Source organism: Aegilops tauschii, chromosome 2 (genome assembly GCF_002575655.3).
Source record: "Aegilops tauschii subsp. strangulata cultivar AL8/78 chromosome 2, Aet v6.0, whole genome shotgun sequence".
NCBI classification, from domain to species: domain Eukaryota; kingdom Viridiplantae; phylum Streptophyta; class Magnoliopsida; order Poales; family Poaceae; genus Aegilops; species Aegilops tauschii.
The window spans coordinates 645,536,369-645,557,168 of NC_053036.3; the positions used below are offsets into that span (position 1 = coordinate 645,536,369).

The 20,800-nt window shown below is 48.5% G+C and overlaps 2 protein-coding genes across 2 annotated transcripts; both read right to left on the bottom strand.

Moving 5' to 3' along the window:
* Positions 1-554: 554 nt before the first annotated feature.
* On the bottom strand, positions 555-1,998 carry LOC141041431 (uncharacterized). The gene is made up of 2 exons (XM_073507579.1): positions 813-1,998; positions 555-589 (listed from the first exon to the last, which is right to left on the bottom strand). Exons 1-2 carry the CDS (start codon positions 1,996-1,998, stop codon positions 555-557), a joined length of 1,221 nt encoding a protein of 406 aa, XP_073363680.1.
* Positions 1,999-4,894: 2,896 nt separating this feature from the next.
* On the bottom strand, positions 4,895-6,644 carry LOC109747436 (peroxidase 12-like). Its single transcript, XM_073509702.1, has 3 exons — positions 6,579-6,644; positions 5,976-6,376; positions 4,895-5,286 (listed from the first exon to the last, which is right to left on the bottom strand). Exons 1-3 carry the CDS (start codon positions 6,642-6,644, stop codon positions 5,115-5,117), a joined length of 639 nt encoding a protein of 212 aa, XP_073365803.1. The 3' UTR covers positions 4,895-5,114.
* Between the last annotated feature and the right edge of the window lie 14,156 nt (positions 6,645-20,800).

The following is a 20,800-nucleotide window of genomic DNA, read 5'->3' on the forward strand; positions in this document are numbered from 1 at the left end:
GCGTCTCGCTGACTCGACGGGCCCATCCGCTTTCGCGCCAAAACCACTCGCCCGGGTCGATCTGGGTCCGTCGGCGCTAGTTTCGGCCCAAACCGGCAAAAATCGGGCTCTTGGGGGCGCGACTGGGCCAATTTTTCGGCGCCGGCGCGGAAAAAAACGTCTGGGGAGGGCCTGCTGGGGGCACGGCTGGAGATGCTCTAAGTTTTACAACATTCGCCGTGTGACAAAATTAGGGCAGAAAACTAGAGCCTGCCACCGGGTTGTAGGGTACCAGTGGCAGGCACAAAAATTGCTCACCATAGTTTACAAATTTTTCAAAAGTTTACAGTAGCAGGGACGACGCGCACCCACAATACCTATAGTAAGGTGGTTTGAAAACTCATATTTATTAGATCAAGAAAAGTCTAAATTTTTTACCTCAAGGTGATGTAATAATAAAGATCAGTATAGGAAGACCACATGCATAATAATAGCCAAATGATGTAATAATAAAGTATCTTTATTATCAAAAGAAAGCAAATCTACGCAAAACAAGTAGCATGACACCTGCTTGTCTAGTCCTGCAAACGTATACTACATAAGTACTCCTCTGTAAAGAAATATGAGTGTTTAGATCACTAAAGTAATGATCTAAACACTCTTATATTTCTTTACAGAGGGAGTAGTAATTAACCTCAACACAGTTCAGTACTGTAAGTAAATTAGGAGTGGAAAACCTACTAGGTCATCAAAGCAATGACAGGCTCCGTAGATATGGTGGATGAGGCTACAAGTACACCATCCGTAACCACTATATATGGCGCACATCATACCTGTTGGCGACCAAGTGCCGGTACCAATGTGATATTGCTCAAGATATTTTGCACATGTGGGCACCTGACGTACAATGGTGTCACCTGCAATGGTTGGCATTGCCTTTGAACTGACACATAAATTCCTTCCGATACCACTCCCGCTGCTTCTAAGACCAACCAGGAGAGCATTGCCCCCAATGCTTGCTAGATGAACAACTCTTCCTTGGATAAGGTCCGCAATTCTGTAGACTACCATGCGTTTGTAGAACATGTAGTCGCAAGAACCGACAAGCAGGATCTCTGAGTCAGATTCTACAAAATCAAAAAGGCTGTTGATCATGCTCTTCAGACATACGGCAATCACCTTTGGTGGTGGAAATAAAGACGGACTGAATCCTGAGTTCTTCTCGGGTCTATGTGGGTCGATCTGGAAAATCTGTAGTTCACTCCTGGAGGCGGGCTTGGGTTGCAACATGTAAAGTTTTCCTTGTGATGATATGGTGCTCTGATTTGGGGAGAAGCTCCAGCTTGATAACCTCCATTGCTTGTCCTTGGTGGTAGCAAAGAGTACGCGTGGCATATCTCGAAGCACAATGGTGATGACGGCGACTCCTTGGGTATTAATGCTCAAGGAGGCAGTCACGCTGCCCGGCAATAAGTAAGTACATCCATTGTGCGAATTGAAGTGGGTTGATCCTGAGCTCAGCACGGTGTGATACGTGATAGGCGGGAATTTCTCCACGTCTCCCGTGAAGGGGTGGAGGAGGCAGATGGGGCCCTCTTGCTCGCCATGTTGCCGCTGCATGAGGAGGAGGCCATCGACCGAGCAGAGGACGGAGTGGTCCTCGAGAAGAGTGATTCGAGGGCGGACGAATACTCCGGTGCTGAGGTTGAGGAAACTTTTCGTGCCATCTCCAAGGTGGAGTCCGTGGCCGCCCGGCAGCATCATCCACCGACGCGGATGAAAGCGCGAGTCGGTGATGCCATGGCCGCGTGGGCAGACGGTGCTGGACCGCCAGTGCGTGCACACTGCACGGAAGCGGATGTAGTCGACGAGGTCTCCGGCCAGCACCCGCCAGCCGATGAGCTCAAGCAAATCCGCCGGCAAGGACGTCAGGGGAGACAGGTCATCATCTGAGCAGGTGGCGGAGGAGGCCCTGACGGGCGCAGGAGGGCGCTCGCAGTTCGCCGCCAGCGAGAACATGGATAGATCGATCCCGATAGGGTTTTTTCTTGCCCTAGCCACGGGGCCCCTCGGCAAGGGATTTTTAAGCAGATCGCTCGGCGGTGAACTATTCGGGATGGGCCCTGAGATGCTAATGTTGGGCCTAAGCTATCGTATCCATCCCGGGGCTAACATCCAGCCCATCTTTCTCTAGTACGTGCGTGTGATTGCTGAATAGAAAAAGACTAATTCTTCACCCTCTTTGGAGTTTTTGTGTGAATGTGTGATTGCTGTGCACGTTTTTTACACAATGAAATAATAGACGGTGTTTTTTTTTCTAAAGATAATCATATGTACATGAATACTACTCCCTCCGTTCCAAATTACTCATCGCTGAAATGGATGTATCTAGAACAAAAATACATCTAGATACATTCATACGTGCGACAAATAATTCGGAACGGAGGGAGTACTAGCTAGTAATGCGCAGATGTATTTCCTGCAGCAACAAGAAAAAAGCAAACGTGTTTTTATCACCAATAAAGTCAAGACGTAATAAAAGCACCTGGTCGATCTCAGAAGGTGTATGGATATGTGAGCCAAGTGGCCGAGTTCCTTTTTTCACACATTTTTTCGATAAAGAGTATATATTAATATCATTTTCGCACATTTTTTTTGATAAAAAGTATATATTAATATCATGAAGATATCAATTACACACAGCCTCTGCAACAACACAATGCCCTAAAGGCATGATGGATGCACACAACCAAAAACAAAAGAAGAAGAAGCTAAACAAAGAAAAGTCCCGCTACAGAGTTGCAGTCCATGCAGCTGCAGCACAACCACCACCAAGACAACACCTGATATCAAAGTTCTCCAAAAGCGACGCCTCCAAGAAGGAAACAATGCACCAGCGCAGTCGTCGCCCGATCGTAAATCTTGGGTTTTCATCCTGGAGATAATCCCCGCTCTCGAAACAATGTCTTCAACAAGGTCATTGCCAGGCACAACCAATTAAGGCTAGGCCTTGGATTTTCACCCTGAAAGGTAAGACCTTGAACTTCACATGTGTTGTCGCCCCCACTTACATGCCGCTGCTACAAATCCCGAAACTCGAAGCAAGTTCCTCAATGTCGTAGGCTCCAATCACCATTACTAGTCCTCCAACCTCGGCTTCCATGACATTCTCCGCCTCTGACTTCACCATGGAGCAAAACATAGCTCCTGATGGCAACAGATAGCAAAGCTTCGCGCTGCTCCCTCCTTAATGGAGGACCAATGGGCACGACCGAATCCCACCCGATCCAGCAATCTCCAGGCATAACACGCCCATGGGAGTTCGCTAGCGGAGCCTTTCGGAACCCGACACTCCGGCTAGATCAAGAGGACGGGTGTCAGGCAGATCTTCATCTTGACGTGAGAGGAACCCTAGGACCGCCGCCATTAATCTGAAGCCTCGCAGCCCCGACGCTGCAAGACCACACTCAGCAGGAATGACAGCAATGGCGGGGTAGACCAGTGCCCAACTCTAGGTCGCCGTCGTGGCCGAAGGCCACAGCAAGACCACCATAGTCAGCGCTGGCTGGACCCGACACACTCAGATCTAAGCCAAAAGGGAAGATCGGGCAGCCAAGTCCAGAACGCCCCGAGCGGCTCCGCGTCCTGGAGCCTAGCGCCAGATCGGCCGGCCGCCGGAGGCGCCCCACCACCACCACATCGCTGCTCCACCGGGTTCCAGCCTCATGCTATGCCGTCCGCCGCATCTCCGTCGTACCAAACGCAAAGCGCCGATTGATGAACACGTCCTGACACCCGGCAGCGTCAAGCCCTCACCCGAAGAACCGGCCCGCGCCAGCCCATTGCGCAAGGGGACAATCGATCCCCGCCGCCGCCGACGCCGACCGGGGCTTTGCCCGGCCACGCCCTGTGGCGGCGGCGGCGAGAGAGGAGGAGATGGGGAGGGGGGCTTGGCGGCGGCGGGATTAGGGCGCGTCCCCGTCGCCTCGCAGGGGCGAAGGTTAGTAGTTTGTTTCTTCATCTGTTTTGAATCCGATAGACCTGAAATAAAACCGACCATACACACGTGTCCCATATGAGAGAGAGAGACAGAGAGAGAGAGAGAAGTTGTGCCATAAAAAAGTGTGGTGAAGCTTTTTCTTCCTTTTTCCTCGGACGCTAAGGCAAACTTTCTCCTACAAGCTTCGCCAGTGAGACTGTGGATTCACCTCCTCTCTGCTTGTGCTCCGGCTAGTAGTTTAGGTTAGAGTTTTTTAGTCCTCGCGGGTGCGGTGCTAGAACGGATGGGGGCGCTTCCTCTTCGAGTTTGTCTTCATGGATTCAATTCTCCTCGAATTCGTCTATCTGGACGTAGTCGACGGAGCCCTGGTGTAGATTTTAGCCGTTTCCTTTGGGCAGCAAGATTAGGGTTCAATGCCGATGATTGCGGCTCCGGGGCGCTAGTCCTTAGAAGCATGTGTACGAAGACTTTCCGGTTGTCATCAATAAAGTCAAACCGGCTCCGGGAGAGGAACGGCGACAATAGCGTGTCGACAGCTCGTTCTGGCAACTGTAATGGCCATTCGGTGGCGTAGAGACATTGATGTAATTTTTTTAATCTTTAAGGTGTTTTGTGCTTCTGATAAACTTTTGTAATATATCTTGATCTTTTTCCAGAAAAGAAAAGGAAGTGAGAGACCCTAAGGAAACCATACCCCACAAAAGGAGTCCTACTAGCACTGGAACTGATGCCGGAAGAAGGATCCGCTGTGCATTGGCGAGGGTGAAACATCTACCCCAGCGCAAACTTTCCACCGGTTTACTAACGATCTTGTCAACTAGCACACTGCTGGAAGGAGTATAGTCTACCAGTTTATCCACATACCCCTAATACACCATTGATAGGATTTTGGTCTAGTTGCATACACAGCGCCGATCTTATGCCTTGTATTGCTAATGCTTGTAGTTCTTTGATGTCTTTGCTCATTGTTGAACACTCGGTAGCCGATCTCATATTCTTCAATCAATGAAAAGTTGCGCCGACAACCTTCTGTCAATATTTTGTGTTTCAAAAGGTGTCACAGCCTGGTCCTTTACCACTATTCAATAGTTCCATGCCGGTTCAACCAGCAGCTAGATTCCAAATTTCAAGTTTCTCAGCGCATGAATGACATTGTCATGCTCCTTAAAGTTGGGACCTTGATGGCCACAAACATTGCAAACTTTGGGGACACGTTCATACTGAACATGACAGTTTTCTTAGCTTTCCTCCGCAACATATAAAGACCATCCTCGTCAAAGGTAAGCATATCAATCTTCACATGACCTCTAAAGAAAGTGCAGTGCAAATGCTACTTTTACAAATTCCCGTGACAACAAGGCGCATTCATACAAAAACGGAGATGTTCGGCCAGATGATATTCCTCCATGGTTCATAACTTCTATCATGTCCATGATTTTTCTTTACTTTTGAGGAATTGTCACATGTGCACAGACACGAAACCTCCACCGCTTCATCAAAATTGGGCCCCTATTGGCGAGGGATGAGTTTTTCGAGTTGAGAAAGGAAACAAATCAGAGGTAGTCTTTGTGAAAAAAAGTGGTCACGGTCTTAATTAGACAAACTCATATTCTCCAACTATTTTGATGAGATTACGAACGGACTCCAACTCTGATAGTCTGTAAGTACTAGAAGTAGTAAATTTCATGTGATAAAGGAGGTAGAGCTAGCCTGCTATATCTTATTACATGGACATTAACAATCGTCTTCAACATACTTACGGAGTATGTGATATACTGATCTCTTCTCATTTGAAAAAAAAAGATCCCATCTGAAGCAAGGAGAACTCAGGAAGGCAGCAAACACCCCCAGCTTGGACGTACGATGAGACTAGCAGCACTGGTGGCAGATGCGGCCGACGTTCCCTTGGGGTCCCCAGAGTATCCCCGTCTTGCTCATCGAACTGTAGAACTGGTTCCACAACAACCATTCGTTGTCCGCAAAATCATTTACATACCCTCGGGTGGTCTCGTTGAGGAGGACCTTCATGTCGGAGGTGAGCACCCCCTTCCCCTCTTTGACATTGATGTAGTACTTGTTGTTGAACCTGTCCGGGGTGTTCACATCGAGGTCCTGACACCGGTGCGCATTGGCGGTGCAGTTATCTTGTAGCTTTCGGACAAAGTCATCAGAGTCGGAGTTGGGGAAACGGTTGCTGAAGGTGGCACAACGAGCTTTCCCAATGGTGTGCGCACCAGAGAGCACCACGAGGTCTTTCTCGTCGAGGCTGCTGCTACCGAAGGCAGCTATAAGCTGGTCAATGATGAATGTGGGGGTGGGAGCTCCTCGACGAACCTCAGCGGCTCGGGCTCGAAGCTGTCGTCCTATTGAGTGGCACGTGTAGGGTTGGCCACCTGACTGCAAGTTGCATGAGAACATGTAATTTAGCGTGTGGATAGGGAAAAATATATTATTACATATATACTATTTAGTAGCAATAATTATGAAAGTTTGACCACATGCATTTTTTTCCAGAAGTGACATATCGCTACAACGGCGACGTGCGTAGCAAGGGCCATGATGTCGGCACAGTAGACGTTGGACCCACAGGCTTCGTGACCTTGGCGCGGATGTCCTCCATGAGGAACACATTCCGCCTGATATCTTGAGAGAGGTTCGGCGGCATTCTCATCTCACTCCATGGAGTTCCCAGCAGAAGAATCGATGCATCGCATCACTTTCCGCCTGATCTCTCTCGACATATATGTTAGACTAAGTATATATTAGATATACGTGTTGTAACACAATTTGTATTTGTACGGTTCCCTCTTATAAATATATGACAGCCGTACCCATCAAGGGTATCGAGCATTGTTCCAAACCCTAATACGTCTAACATGGTATCAGACGACGCGTTCGATCTGCGTCACGCTTCCGCCGCCTCTGCTGCCGTCGCGCCAGCCCCCGCCGCCGCGCCGCCTCTCTCCACTCTGGCGATGGAGTCGCCGTTCCTGGCGTCGCCTCCACTTGCCTGGGCCCGATCTACTGCGACGGGATCACAACCTCCTGCGCCACAGCGATCGTCCGCCATGCTGCCGCCGCCTCGGTCGCCTGCTGCGCTTCCGATCGCGGCCACCCCGATCTAGTCGCGGGGCGCGCCTCCACCACCGGCCTCCTACGGCGCCAATGGGCAGCCGGCCTACGGTGGTCCTCCAGCCCCGGCCCCGTACCACGATGCGCCGCTGGCCTCGGGGCCCTATGGCGCTCCCATCCAGGCGCCGTATGGCGGCCCGTACCCGGCGCCCTACCTCGCGCCGTCGGCTGCGTCGTATGCTGCTCCCGCCCCGACGTCCTACGCCGCTGCCCAGATGTACGCCGCTCCTCCTGCGCTCCCGTATGGTGCGCACTCCCCGGCGGCTTATGGCCATCATCAACAACCATCGGCCGATGCACTAATCCCATATAGTGCTGTCCTGCCGCCTGGTCCGCCGCCTGATCTGCCGCTCTCCGCGCCGATGGCCGAACCAGGGCCTTTTCACTTCGCCCATCTAGTGACGGTGAAGCTTTCTGCTGATAACTATCTCCTGTGGCGCGCTCAAGTGTTGCCGCTGATGCGTAGCCACTACCTTGAAGGATATGTTGATGGCTCCCTGCCGTGCCCTCCGGCTATGGTTCCGGTACCCTCGTCCCATGGTGGCTCTGTCATGGTCCCCAACCCTGCTCATCGTCGGTGGACTGCTCAAGATCAAGCCATCCTGGGTGCTATTCAGTCGTCGCTCACTCCATCCGTGGCTGGCATGGTCGTCTTTGCCGCGACGTCGAGGGATGCATGGGCCACGCTCGAATCCAGCTTTTCCTCGCAATCGCTGGCCCGTTCCTCTGCCATTCGTAACCAGCTGGGTGAGGTCAAGAAAAATGACCTCTCCGTCACGGCCTTCTTCAACAAGGTCAAAAGTTTGGCTGATACACTGTCGTCTATTGGGAAGCCTCTTCGTGATGAGGAGTTTACTTCGTTCATTCTCAATGGGCTTGATGAGGACTATGATTCTCTTGTTGAAAACATTAATGGACGTGACACACCGATGCCGCCTCGCGATCTCTATGCACGCCTTCTCAACACCGAACAGAGGCTCGCTGCTCGCCGCTCCGTTGGCGTCTACACGGAGGGCCCTTCTGTGAACGCTGCTCTCCGCGGGGGCGCCCGCGGTGCCAAGCAGAAGGCGCCGCCGACCTCAGGCAACCAGCCCCGTCCGCCCGCTCCACCTCCGACGGCTGGCCGCAAGCGGCTCCACTGCGAGGCATGTGGTGGTGGGGTTGAGTGTCAACTCTGCGGCATCGAGGGGCACTTGGCGTCTCGCTGCCATCCTCGCTTTAAACGAGATTTTCTTGGCATTGGGAACAATGGGAAGGGCAATGAGAAGCAAGCTGCTCTTGCTACACCGGATCCCGGGTTCACTCCTTCATACTCGGTGGATCCTGCCTGGTACATAGATACGGGCGCTACGGACCATTTGACGAGTCAGCTTGACAAGCTGGCCACTCGCCAGCCCTACACCGGTCACGATCAGGTCCGCACGGCCAATGGATCAGGTATGCCCATCTCACATGTTGGTCCGGCATCTCTTCTTTCACGTACCACTAAAACCTTGCATTTGCTTGATGTCCTTCGTGTTCCCTCAGTCACACGTAGTTTACTCTCGGTTCCTAAATTAACTCGTGACAACAATGTGTTTGTTGAGTTTCACCCTTTCCATTTTTTTGTTAAGGACCGGGACACGAGGGACGTTCTTCTTAGTGGTCGAGCTCGCGACGGCTTATACGCACTTGATGTGCCACGAGTCTCTCAAGTTTTCAGTGGTGTTCGGGTGTCGTCGTCGCAGTGGCACTCTCGCCTTGGCCACCCCGCTACTCCCATTGTGCGCCATGTGCTTCATCGCCATCATCTTCCTGTTGAGTCGAGTAATAAGGAGTTTCTAGTGTGTGATGCTTGTCAACAAGGCAAGAGTCATCAGTTGCCTTTTTCTGTATCAAGTCGTGTTGTCACGGCTCCTCTTGAGCTTGTGTTTTCAGACGTGTGGGGCTATGCCCAAACTTCTGTTAGTGGTCACAACTATTATGTCAGTTTCATCGATGCTTTCAGTCGCTTTACTTGGATTTATCTTATTAAGCGCAAATCTGATGTGTTTCATGTCTTTATGCAATTTCAAGCACATGTTGAACGATTGCTTAAGCACAAAATTATCCATGTCCAGTCAGACTGGGGGGTGAGTATCGTAACCTTAACACCTTCTTTCAGAAGCTTGGCATCTCACACCATGTGTCTTGTCCTCATACACATCAGCAGAACGGTGCAGCTGAGCGCAAACACCGTCACATAGTTGAAACTGGCCTGACACTTCTTGCACATGCCTTTGTCCCGTTTCGGTTCTGGAGCGATGCTTTTGTTACTGCCTGTTTTTTGATAAACAGGATTCCCACACAACGCCTTCACATGAAGTCTCCACTCGAAGTGTTGCTTAGTGAAACTCCAGATTACTCCCTCCTCAAAGTGTTCGGCTGTGTGTGTTGGCCGCATCTTCGTCCGTACAATAAGCAAAAACTTGAGTATCGATCTAAACAATGTGTGTTTCTTGGGTACAGTCCTCTCCACAAAGGTTACAAGTGTCTTCACATCCCGTCAAATCGTGTTTACATTTCTCATGACGTTGTGTTCGATGAGACTGTCTTCCCGTTTTTCACACTCAAATCACCCACCAATACTCCCGTCACTGAGTTGCACTCTTTTCCAGTTTTGCCTGATCAATTTGTGGATGCTGCATATTCTCCTCTGTTGTTGCCTAACCATGGTGCAGGGACTGGACGAGGCGCTCGACTTGAGCTTCTGGATGATGATATGGCCACAACTGCGCCAGTTGCTGCCACGCCGGATGAGGCGCTCGACGAGGCTGCCCCCGCCACTACCCCGCTTGACCCCGACGTCGATCACGCGTGCATGCCCCATGCACGAGGATCCGACGGGGTGACCAAGTCGCCGGGGCCAGCGGCCTCGCTGTCGCCTGGGCCGGCCGAACCTGCGGAGCTGTCGGCCGGGCCGACTGGACCCGCGGCGCTCTCCCCTGAGCCGGAGGCCTAGCAGGTCACCGAGTCTTCGTCGCCTGGTCCGTCAACGCCGATCACGCCCGGTCTGTCTTCGCCGACCCTGACCGTGCCACCGGATGCGCCTGTTGACTCGCCCGCCGGTGCGTCCTCCTCGCCGCTGATGGATAGTGGCTCCTCTGGTATGGCAGCTCCAGCGCCACCTCCGCCTGTCGTCCTGCGTCCCCATACTCGCAGCAAAAGTGGCATCTTCCAACCGAAGAAGCGCACTGACGGCACTGTCGCGTGGCTTGCGGCCTGTGTGGCACATGCTGAGGCTGACCCTACGACTGAACCACGACATTTTCGAGCGGCGCTTGGCATCCCGCATTGGCGTGCTGCGATGGAGCAGGAGATTCATGCCCTTCAAAGAAACAACACTTGGCGTCTTGTTCCACCTCCATCTGGTGTTAATATCATTGACTCTAAATGGGTATTCAAGGTGAAGAAACATGCTGATGGCTCCATTGAGAGGTACAAGGCACGCCTGGTTGCCAAGGGGTTCAAACAACGGTATGGCATTGATTATGAAGACACATTCAGTCCTGTTATTAAACCAACTACTATTCGTGTTCTTCTCTCTTTGGCTGTTACTCGTGGATGGTCGCTTCGACAGCTTGATGTTCAGAATGCCTTTCTCCATGGAGTTCTGGAAGAAGAGGTTTATATGCGTCAGCCGCCAGGTTTTGTTGACCCTGCTCAGCCACATCATTTATGTCGTCTTGTCAAAGCTCTCTACGGGTTGAAGCAGGCCCCGCGTGCATGGCATGCCCGTCTTGGCGGTGCTCTTCGTGCGCATGGGTTTGTTCCTTCTACAGCAGACACGTCTCTGTTTATTCTACAGCGACCTGAGGTGACTATGTACATTCTGGTATATGTTGATGACATCATCCTTGTCAGTTCGTCTGCTTCTGCTACAGACCGGCTTGTGTCCTCTCTTGGTGCTGAGTTTGCTGTTAAGGATCTTGGGAGACTGCATTATTTTCTGGGCCTAGAGGTTCTTCATTCTGATGGTGGCTTGACTCTTACTCAGAAGAAGTACTCTCAGGATCTCCTGCGTCGTGCCGGTATGTTGCAGTGCAAGTCTGCTACGACTCCCATGTCTGCTACAGACAAACTGACAGCTCTTGCTGGTGACTTGCTTGCTCCTGAGGATGCCACAGAGTACCGCAGCATTATGGGTGGACTGCAGTACTTGCTCATTACTCGACCAGACATATCATTTGCAGTTAACCGTGTGTGCCAGTATCTTCATGCACCACGTGATTCTCACTGGTCAGCTGTTAAGCGCATCTTGCGCTATGTTCGTCACACTGGGTCATATGGTCTCCATCTTCAGCCTGCGCGTTCTGGACTGATCTCAGCATTCTCTGATGCCGACTGGGCTGGTTGTCCTGATGATCGGTGATCCACGGGGGGACATGCTGTGTTCTTTGGGCCTAACTTGATCGCCTGGCAAGCTCGCAAGCAAGCTACGGTGTCCCGGAGTAGTACCGAAGCTGAGTACAAAGCTGTTGCTAATGCCACAACTGAGATCATGTGGGTGCAGTCATTGCTTCGAGAGTTGAAGGTCTCCCCAACTCAGCCGCCTGTTCTTTGGTGTGATAACATCGGTGCAACATACCTTTCGTCCAATCCAGTATTTCATGCCCGAACGAAGCACATCGAAGTTGACTATCATTTTGTGAGGGAACGTGTTGCTCAGAAGCTCCTTCAGATTAAGTTTATTTCTTCGAAGGATCAGCTTGCTGATATTTTCACTAAACCCTTGCCCTTGCCTTCTTTTGAAGGATGTCGTCGCAATCTTAACCTTCTGAGTGTTTCAGGACATAGTTAAGATTGAGGGAGGGTGTTAGACTAAGTATATATTAGATATACGTGTTGTAACACAACTTGTATTTGTACGGTCCCCTCTTATAAATATATGACAGCCGTACCCACCAAGGGTATCGAGCATTGTTCCAAATCCTAATACGTCTAACAATATATGTGTATGTAAAGAACTCAATTTTGTGTAAAATAATTAGTTAGCTAGCTAGGGTTACCAGCACGTTTAGTTCATGACTAACATTGCCACAACTAATCTTCAGCTAAGTGTGCTAAAGAAAAGTGTGATGTACAAATTGGTCAGCATAAATGCGGAAAGTGTTGAATCATATACTTCCTCCATCCTAAAATAAGTGTCTCAACTTTAGTACAACTTTATGAAGTTATACTAAAGTTGAGACACTTATTGTGGGATGTAGTGAGTATATGGATATGGCCAAGAAAATGTGGCAAGCCACAAGTTTAACAGGGAACTAAACCCATAAAGTTGGACCTGAGATGTTGTTAGGCTACGAATCAAACATGTTCTTTTCACCGATTTAGCAAAGGAGAGGTTACAAAAAAGGTGATCAAGTGATCAAATACATAGACTAGTGTTGTTGGGGGGGGGGGGGGGGGGGGGGGGGCAATCCCACACGGTGAGCAATAGAGTGATCTCTCACATAATTTCCCAGAAGGGGGTCTCTATGCCCTTTGCCCCGGCTAATCTCCATTGTTCCATGTCTTTAAGAGGTTTGTAAATAGCAACTTGAAATTAGACATCTATTATTACAGATTTCTGATTTGCACATTGTTAATATTCTATCTGAATATACATGTACATAAAAGAAAAATCAGTGTGTGAACACAAGTGATCTGCACTACAAAGTAGTGTACTCTATTGTGAAATATTTGAAAATTCATAAAATAATCATACTCTGTACAGTTCTCCATTATGAATTTTCTTTTTTTGTTTAATACCGTGGATGTCGATTTTTTTTTGGCTCTGAAATTGGTCAAAGTTAAAGAAATTTGACTTTCCAAAAAACTAATAAGCCTTATATTTTGAAACTGATGGAATATTTAGTTTGACCGATGGGGGAGACGATGGAGTGTGTTTTATGTTTATTTATAATGCGGTTATTTGGTGGGCGTTTCGCAGTGTGATTCTATGTTATCCGCTAATCAACCCATATTTATGTGGGAATATTTTTTCATCCGTGGTTGTATGTAATGTATTCGTACTATAGTATCACATGGTAGTGTTTTTTTTCTAGGAGATGGGAGTCTGCGAGGGGTTGATATATTTTTATAGGTTGGTTGCTGCTGATTGATTTGAAAAATCGTTGGTCCGATCAAAATCGTAAATCAAATCCAAAATTGAATACCTCAATCGAATGAAACAACTTTAAAATTAGGGAACATAGAGAATTAAAATAATTAAATGGAAGAGCCCTTGAGAAATTGTTGACCCAGTCAAAATCAGGTGACCCAATTCTAAACTGTAGCCTCAGTTAATTGTGAAAATTTAAAATTAGAAAGCATAGTATATTGTATAAAAAAATTAAATGAGAGAGTTTTGAGAAATTGTTGACGGGTCAAAATTGGGTGACCAAATCCCAATTGTAGACCTCAATTGATTGTGAGGCCTCCAATCTTAGGGAGCTTAGTGATATAGTATATTTGACGCTTGAGCTATGTGGCATGTCATCATAACTCTAAAATGTTTTGCATTTTAATCGAGCAAGTTTTTTTTTTCAGTTTTCAATTGAGTGAGTTAATCATGACTTGGTTTTTTTCCAGAAAACTAGGAAAAGGGCCCGTGCGTTGCAACGGGGAAAAATAACTATTAATCAACATACTATATCAAATTATGTAATTTTCTTATTAATATTTCATGAAGTCCACTTAACATTGCTTAGGCTCGACTTTCAGATTAGTAACAATCAAACGTTATGTTATGTCAAGAAGGTTTGAAGCAACAGTAATGGTCACATCATGTGCCAAAAGATGCTAATCATCCATGTAACCATGTCTCTGCAACATACATATATCATAGGTGTGAAACACTGCACTAATTATCAGTCTATAGAACTTTTCTACTGTCTCGTTGACAACCCACCTTCCTTTAACTTCATTCAAATGTTTGATGGCCTACTAGTCAATCAACCAGCACACCATCATGTCTCACATACATTCAGATCCAATCACCAGAACAAAATATTTTAATAACAAGATCAAGCTTTGCAAGACCTGTACTGTGTGAGTGGTTCTGTCAGACATTAGAATTTCACACAACTTAAGTAAAGAGATTGAGCTGTTGGCTCAATAAATATATGATCAAACTTCACCAACTACAGAAGCATATTTACAAGACCACCCCTTGGACAGTGCATCACAAACAACCAGTATTCACCATCACAATGTCTTCAACAAAGGATGGATGGACATCAATCCTCTTCTCGCGTTGCAATGTTAAGAGGTGATTCAGAAGGTTGGTCTGTGAAAGAGAGACTAAGAACAATTAGCTGACCTTAATAAAAAATCATTGGGATTGCATATACTGTAGCACCATGGAAGTAAGCACATTCATCGTTTCAAATCGACACTGGTTGTAATGATTTTATTGATAGTGCATCATTTTCTCAATTCCGAATTCATACGGTGATCGCCTACGCATTACTGAACAATCGTTTCAGACTTCAGACATGAGTGGCTTCATATTCAGTGGTGAAACTAAGGAACCTCAGAGGCTCAGGTGAAACTAAAAGCTGTAAGATTCTGATAAATTACCTTCTGTAGAGTTGATAGGGGACCAAGGAGCAAGGATACACGGTTAAGAACAGAGCAGAGAGCTATTAACATAACAGAAATAATCAAGAATAATTCAAACAACATCTACTTCTCTGTTAATATTGATACGACTCTTCTTGCAGAAAGCATAAATTTTATGTCAAGTTGTCAACAACTACATTCTTACCATTGACAAAAGATGTTTGGGAGTTAGGCACCAAAATTCAGTAAAAGAAATACTCTAAGTTGCGGATACAATACCTGACTGAGAGCTTGCAGGCTAATAGCTTCGCGAATTCTATCGGATAGGTCTACTGGAAGTTGTCACCTGATGTTCATAGATAGAAAAGGACTTTCAGTATAAGATCTGAACTTCAAGGTTATTATTTTGATTTGGGGAAAATCCTTAAGGCCTCATTTGGTTTGGAGGATTTTCGTAGGAAAACATAGGAACAAGGATTCCGGAGGAGAATTTTCTATATATGCATTCGGTTTGTAGGAAATGCGTACATGAATTTCGTAGGAATACTACTCATTTCCTGTGTTGTTTGAGGAAACTACACATTCACTCAAAGTTCATTTTACGCGTAGGAACGAGGCAAGTCAATTCCTTAGGATGGCAAGTGACATCCTATCAAATTCCTATACTACTCCTAATTCCTACGTTTTGATTTCCTTCAAACCGAATGAGCCCTAAATGTTATCTGAAAGAGTAGGTTTGTTTCCCGTGATAAATTTGACCATCAGAACGGGAGAGCAAACGGAATGGAATGTTAGCGGACATCTACTCACTTCGTTCCTATATATAAGTCTTTGAAGAGATTCCACTATGGACCACATACAGAGCAAAATGAGTGAATCTACGCTTTAAAATGCATCTATATACATCTGTATGTTGTCCATAGTGAAATGTGTACAGAGATTTATAGATTTATATTTAGGAACGGAGGGAGTAGATAGTAAGGTACGTAACGGGCCGATGGGCAATAAATGTGCACAGCCCGTGGGCCAACGACCCACTTTTATGCAGTGAATACGGAAGAATATACAGATAGGAATACCCGGCCGAGAACGAATTTTATCAAGAGCAAACAGAACAAATATAACGAGCATCTGTGCTCGTGCTCAGAAGAGCATTTTCGATTGCTGCATTCCTTCATGCACCATTGCACGATGTAATATAGTACTCCCTCCATTTCCAAATATAAGTCTTTCTAGAGATTCCAACAAATGACTACATACGAAGTAAAAAGAGTGAATCTATACTCTAAAATATGTCTACATACATCCGTATATTGTAGTCCATTTGAAATGTCTAAAAAGACGTATATTTAGGAACGGAGGGAGTAATAAAGATCGGTACATTATTTCCTACACTTTTGCATGTATTGGAAGATTAGACGCACAACTGTGAAATGATGTAACAATAATCAAGTGTCTTCACATGAAAAGAAAGAAAATCTACGCAAAACAAGTAGCATCACCCTTGGTTTTCTAGTCCTGCATACGGATACATAGGTAGTAATTAAGTTCAACAGTTCATCGCTCTAAGTAAATTAGGAGTGAAGACCTAGCTCATCAGCCAATAAAACAATGACAGGCTCCATAGATATGGTCGATGAGACTACAAGTACACCACCCAGAAGCACTATATATGTCACATATCATATCTCTTAGCGACCAAGTGCCGCTACCAATGTGATATTGTCCAAGATATTTTTCATGTATGGGATCATGGCATACAATCATGTCACCTGCAATGGTTGGCATTGCCTTCAAACTCACACTCAGATTCCTTCCGATAACATTCCCACTCCTTCTGACACCAACCAAGAGAGCCTTGTCCCCGATGCTTGTTAGAGGAGTAACTCTTCCTTGGATAAGATCTGCTATTTTGTAGACTGCCATGCGCTTGGATAAGACGTAATCGCTGGAATCCACAAGTAGTATCTCCGAGTCGCATTCTACTAATTCAAAAAGGGCGTTGAACATGCCCGTGGGGCATATGGCAATCACCTTTGGTGCCGGAAACGAAGACGAACTGGATCCATAAATCTTCTCGGACCGAGGTGGGTCGATCTGTAAAATCTGTAGTTCGACGCTAGACGTGGGCTTCGGTTGTAACATGTAAAATTTTCCTCGTGATGATATGGTGCTCCCGTTTGGGGAGAAGCTCCAGGCCGATAATCTCCATTGCTTGTCTTTGGTGGTGGCAAAGAGCACGCGTGAAACATCTAGAAGCACGACCGTGATCATAATGAACCCTTCAGCGTCAACGGTTAAGGAGGCGGTCACCCTGCCTGGCAACAAGTAAGCAGATCCGTTGTTGTGAGAATTCAAGCGGGCCGTTGATCCAAACAAGCGCACTATGGTGCGATACGTGACTGGCGGGAACTTTGCGGTGTCTCCCGTGAAGGGGTGAAGGAGGCATATAGGGTCTTCATCTTGGTCGCCGTGTTGCCGCTGCATGAGGAGGAGGCCTTCGACGGAGCAGAGGACGCAGTGGTCGTCCAGAAGAGGAACTCGAGGACGCACAAATACTCCGGTGTCGAGGTTGAGGAAACGTTTCCTGCCGTCTTCAAGGTGGAGCCTGTGGCCGTCCGGCAGCATCATCCACCGACGCGGATGAAAGCGCGAGTCGGTGATGCCATGGCCGCGCGGGTGGATAGTGCTGGACCACGAGTGCGCGCAAACTGCACGGAAGCGGACGTAGTCGAGCAGGTCTCCGGCGGCCAGCACCCGCCAGCCGACGAGCTCAACCAATTCCGCCGCCATAGACGCCAGGGGAGACATGTCGCGCGAGCAGGTGGCGGAGGAAGCCGTGACGGGCGCGGGAGGGCGCTCGCGGTTCGCCGCCGGCGAATACATCGATCGATCGATCGATCCCAGATCGCAGATTGACCTAGTGTTTTTTCCTGCCCTGGTGTAACACGGGACCGATGGGATACGATTTTTAAGCAGAATCGCTCGGCGGCGAACTATTCGGGATGGACGTTGAGATGCTAATGTTGGGCCTAAGTTATCGTATCCACTCCCTGGTGGGGCTAACATCCAGCCCATCTTTTTTTTTTTTGCGAAAAAACATCCAGCCCATCTTTTTGTAGTGCGTGCGTGTGATTGTTGAATAGAAAAAAAATATTTATCCCATTTGTGTGAGCGTGTGATTGCTGTGCAAGGGCTGTTTTTATCGGATACCTGCGCACGGGCTAACGCACTAAAATAATATATGATGTTTTTGAAATAATCATATGTAAACCATATGCACATGTGTTTCCCCGTAGCAAGTAAAAAAAAGCAATAACACAACGGAGTATTTTTTATCACCTATGTAGCTAGGGTTTCTCTGCCTCTCGCCGGCGTCGCCGCCGGTCCGCCTCGCCTCCGGTGGCCCTAGGGCCATGGGAGCAGAGTGGATCCCGACCCTTGCTGGTGGGAGGGCTCCGTTTTTGCATCTTTTTTCGAGTTTTGTTAGGGTTTGTGTCCTGCTCAGGAAAGCGAGACGGCGGCGGTGTCGTGGGAACGATTCCGACAATAATAAGGGATAGGGTAAAGGAGCATGATCTATCGAGATGCAAATGGGTGACACGGTGGTTTTAGCGAGTTCGGGCCTCTCACGATGGAGATAACAACCCTACGTCTCGTGCTCCGGAGAGGCTTTGTTTTATCCGAGTATGTATCCGGAGATTACAATGTATGCGAGAGAGGAGAACGGATCCCCATGCCTGAGCTAAGTCCTGAGACTAGAGAGAGAGAGGTAGCAGAAAAGAGCCCCCTAGTCTAGTGGTGGGGGTGGCTTATATAGAGTGCGCCACCCCCTCACCCTTTATGTTACACGGTGGAGCATCAATGCCATAATGCCTGCCCACTACAAAATCGTCATGCTGACTATTGGTCTTTGCATATCCGAGTGAGTTACACGGTCGAGTGGAATGAGCTCGTCGAGTGAAGTGCCGTGCTCCGAGTGGTTATCGCCGTCCGAGTGACTTTCAAGTTGCGGTACATCTGGACGGCGATCTGGCCCAGGGGCCCAGTACAAAGTATACGGTGTCCATGGGTAGGGCCTTTAGGTCAGGCCTGTTACCCTACCCCCAATACATGTCCTCGTCATTAGCCCCCGAATCGGTCGAGGTTGAGCGGGTCGAGTCGAGGTGAATTCCCAGATGAGTCGAGTGCTACGGAGGCACTTATGAACTCCCTCTGGTCACCTGGCAATCTTATCTCCGCGTGTTGCCTTGACGAATTCCATACTGCATGGTGTCCGAGTGAAATGAGCTCAAACGGGTCCGCGGAGGAGCGTTAAACTCACCTTATAGCAATTTTTTTGGAGTGATTTGGAGCTGGTCCTGCATCGAGTAACTGATTACTCAGAATTTCTTCACGCCTGGAACGTGTCTTTTTGTTGTTGTTTGGCCGTCACTCGGACCAGGCGGACCGTTCCGAGTGGATACCATTCCAGTGGGGGCACGCTGAGTGCACCCACTGGGTGTAGTCCCGAGGCTGCCATCGACTGCGGGCAGTCGGCGGGAGTCTTAGAGCTTGTCCTTTTTGTTGTTGTTCATCACTCGGACTAGTCAGGCCGTACCGAGTGGAGATTACTCCAGTGGGGGCACGCTGAGTGCACCCACTGGGTGTAGTCCCCGAGACCGCCGTTGACTGCGGGCAGTCGGCAGGGGTCTGAGAGAACTAAAAATCTTCTTAGCTGGTACTGATCGAACTTGTTCTTCTCTGACTCGGAGGTCGAGTAATTCTGGAGCTAGTTTTGCATCGAGCAAAATGTTTCTTTCTGAGTTCTCTTCCAGTGGGGGCATGCTGAGTGCACCCACTGGGTGTAGTCCCCGAGCCTCTGTCGGACTAGATGAGCCTGGCAGAGGGTTTAAGTCTCCTGGTAAACCTCCACGCAGTCGACACGGTAAATATCTTTTTAGTCTGAAATTGAGTCAATCGGATGCATCTTCAGGCGCTTGACATGGTAAGTAAGCTCAGCCTGGAGCTGAGTTAGTCGGACTGATCTTCATGCACTCGGCATGGAATAAATTCAGCCTGGAACTCAGTCAAGCAGCTGAATCTTCGTGCTCTCAGCACAGTGAATGAATTCGGCTTTGAAACCGACGACTGTAGAAAAAAGCTAGACACTCTAGGGAGTAATCGTTCCAGTAGTACTTCTTATATTGACCGTTAGATTTTGCGTGAATGGGGTATTTGTCCGAGTGGACGTGCTTCCCAACTGATCGGGGTATGTTCACTGCAAGGAAAAACTTGGTGGCACTCGTATGTCTCCCGGAGGAGATAGACTAGTGGTCTAACATGGACGTGCCATGAAACCCGAGTGGCGAGGCTAGTGTGTGGGCTGACTCTCCGGAGAGATGCCACTCATTATCCCGGGGGAACACCAGCACATGCCATCTCTGAGTCCAAGTTTGTGAAACTGACGCCTTGGGGCCTAGGATAAGGGCCAATTGTATCCGTAGAGGAGCGTCGTTTTCACCCTTTTGCAGTCTGAAGATGACTTCAAGAAATGATTTGGGCGATCATCCGAGTGGACAGTACTACCCTTATAGATTTTCGGCGGAACGAGCATGTATGGTCAGAAAGATATTCCTGATGCGATCAATGGGTTGATCGAATGGGCATAACCCCTGAGGGCAGCATGGCCAACGGCTGTGCGTAGCCCCCGAGTGATGCTCGAAAGAGGTAAGCTTGCTACAGAGTGTGATATGAGGTTTGATCATATGAGTAACTTAGTCGTTCCTGTGCTGGGGGTGTAGAGGTAAAGACATGTCCAAATGATGGTGACGCGCGAGGTGGCCGAGGGGCGATGATGTGTACAACCGAGTGACGACGCGCGGGGCGGTTGAGTGGTGAAGACGTGCACAACCGAGTGGCGACGCGCGGAGCGGCCGAGTCATGATGTGCGAGGTGGTCGAATGATGAAGACATGCACAACTGAGTGGTAAGGCGCGGGGCGGCCGAGTGGTGAAGACGTGCACAACCGAGTGGCGACGCGCGGGGCGGTCGAGTGAGGATGCGCGGGGTGGTCGAATGAAAGACTACGTGTCCAGCCAAGTGGCTGAAATGGTCTTCGAAGGACTTAACCGGATGCTTTCGAAG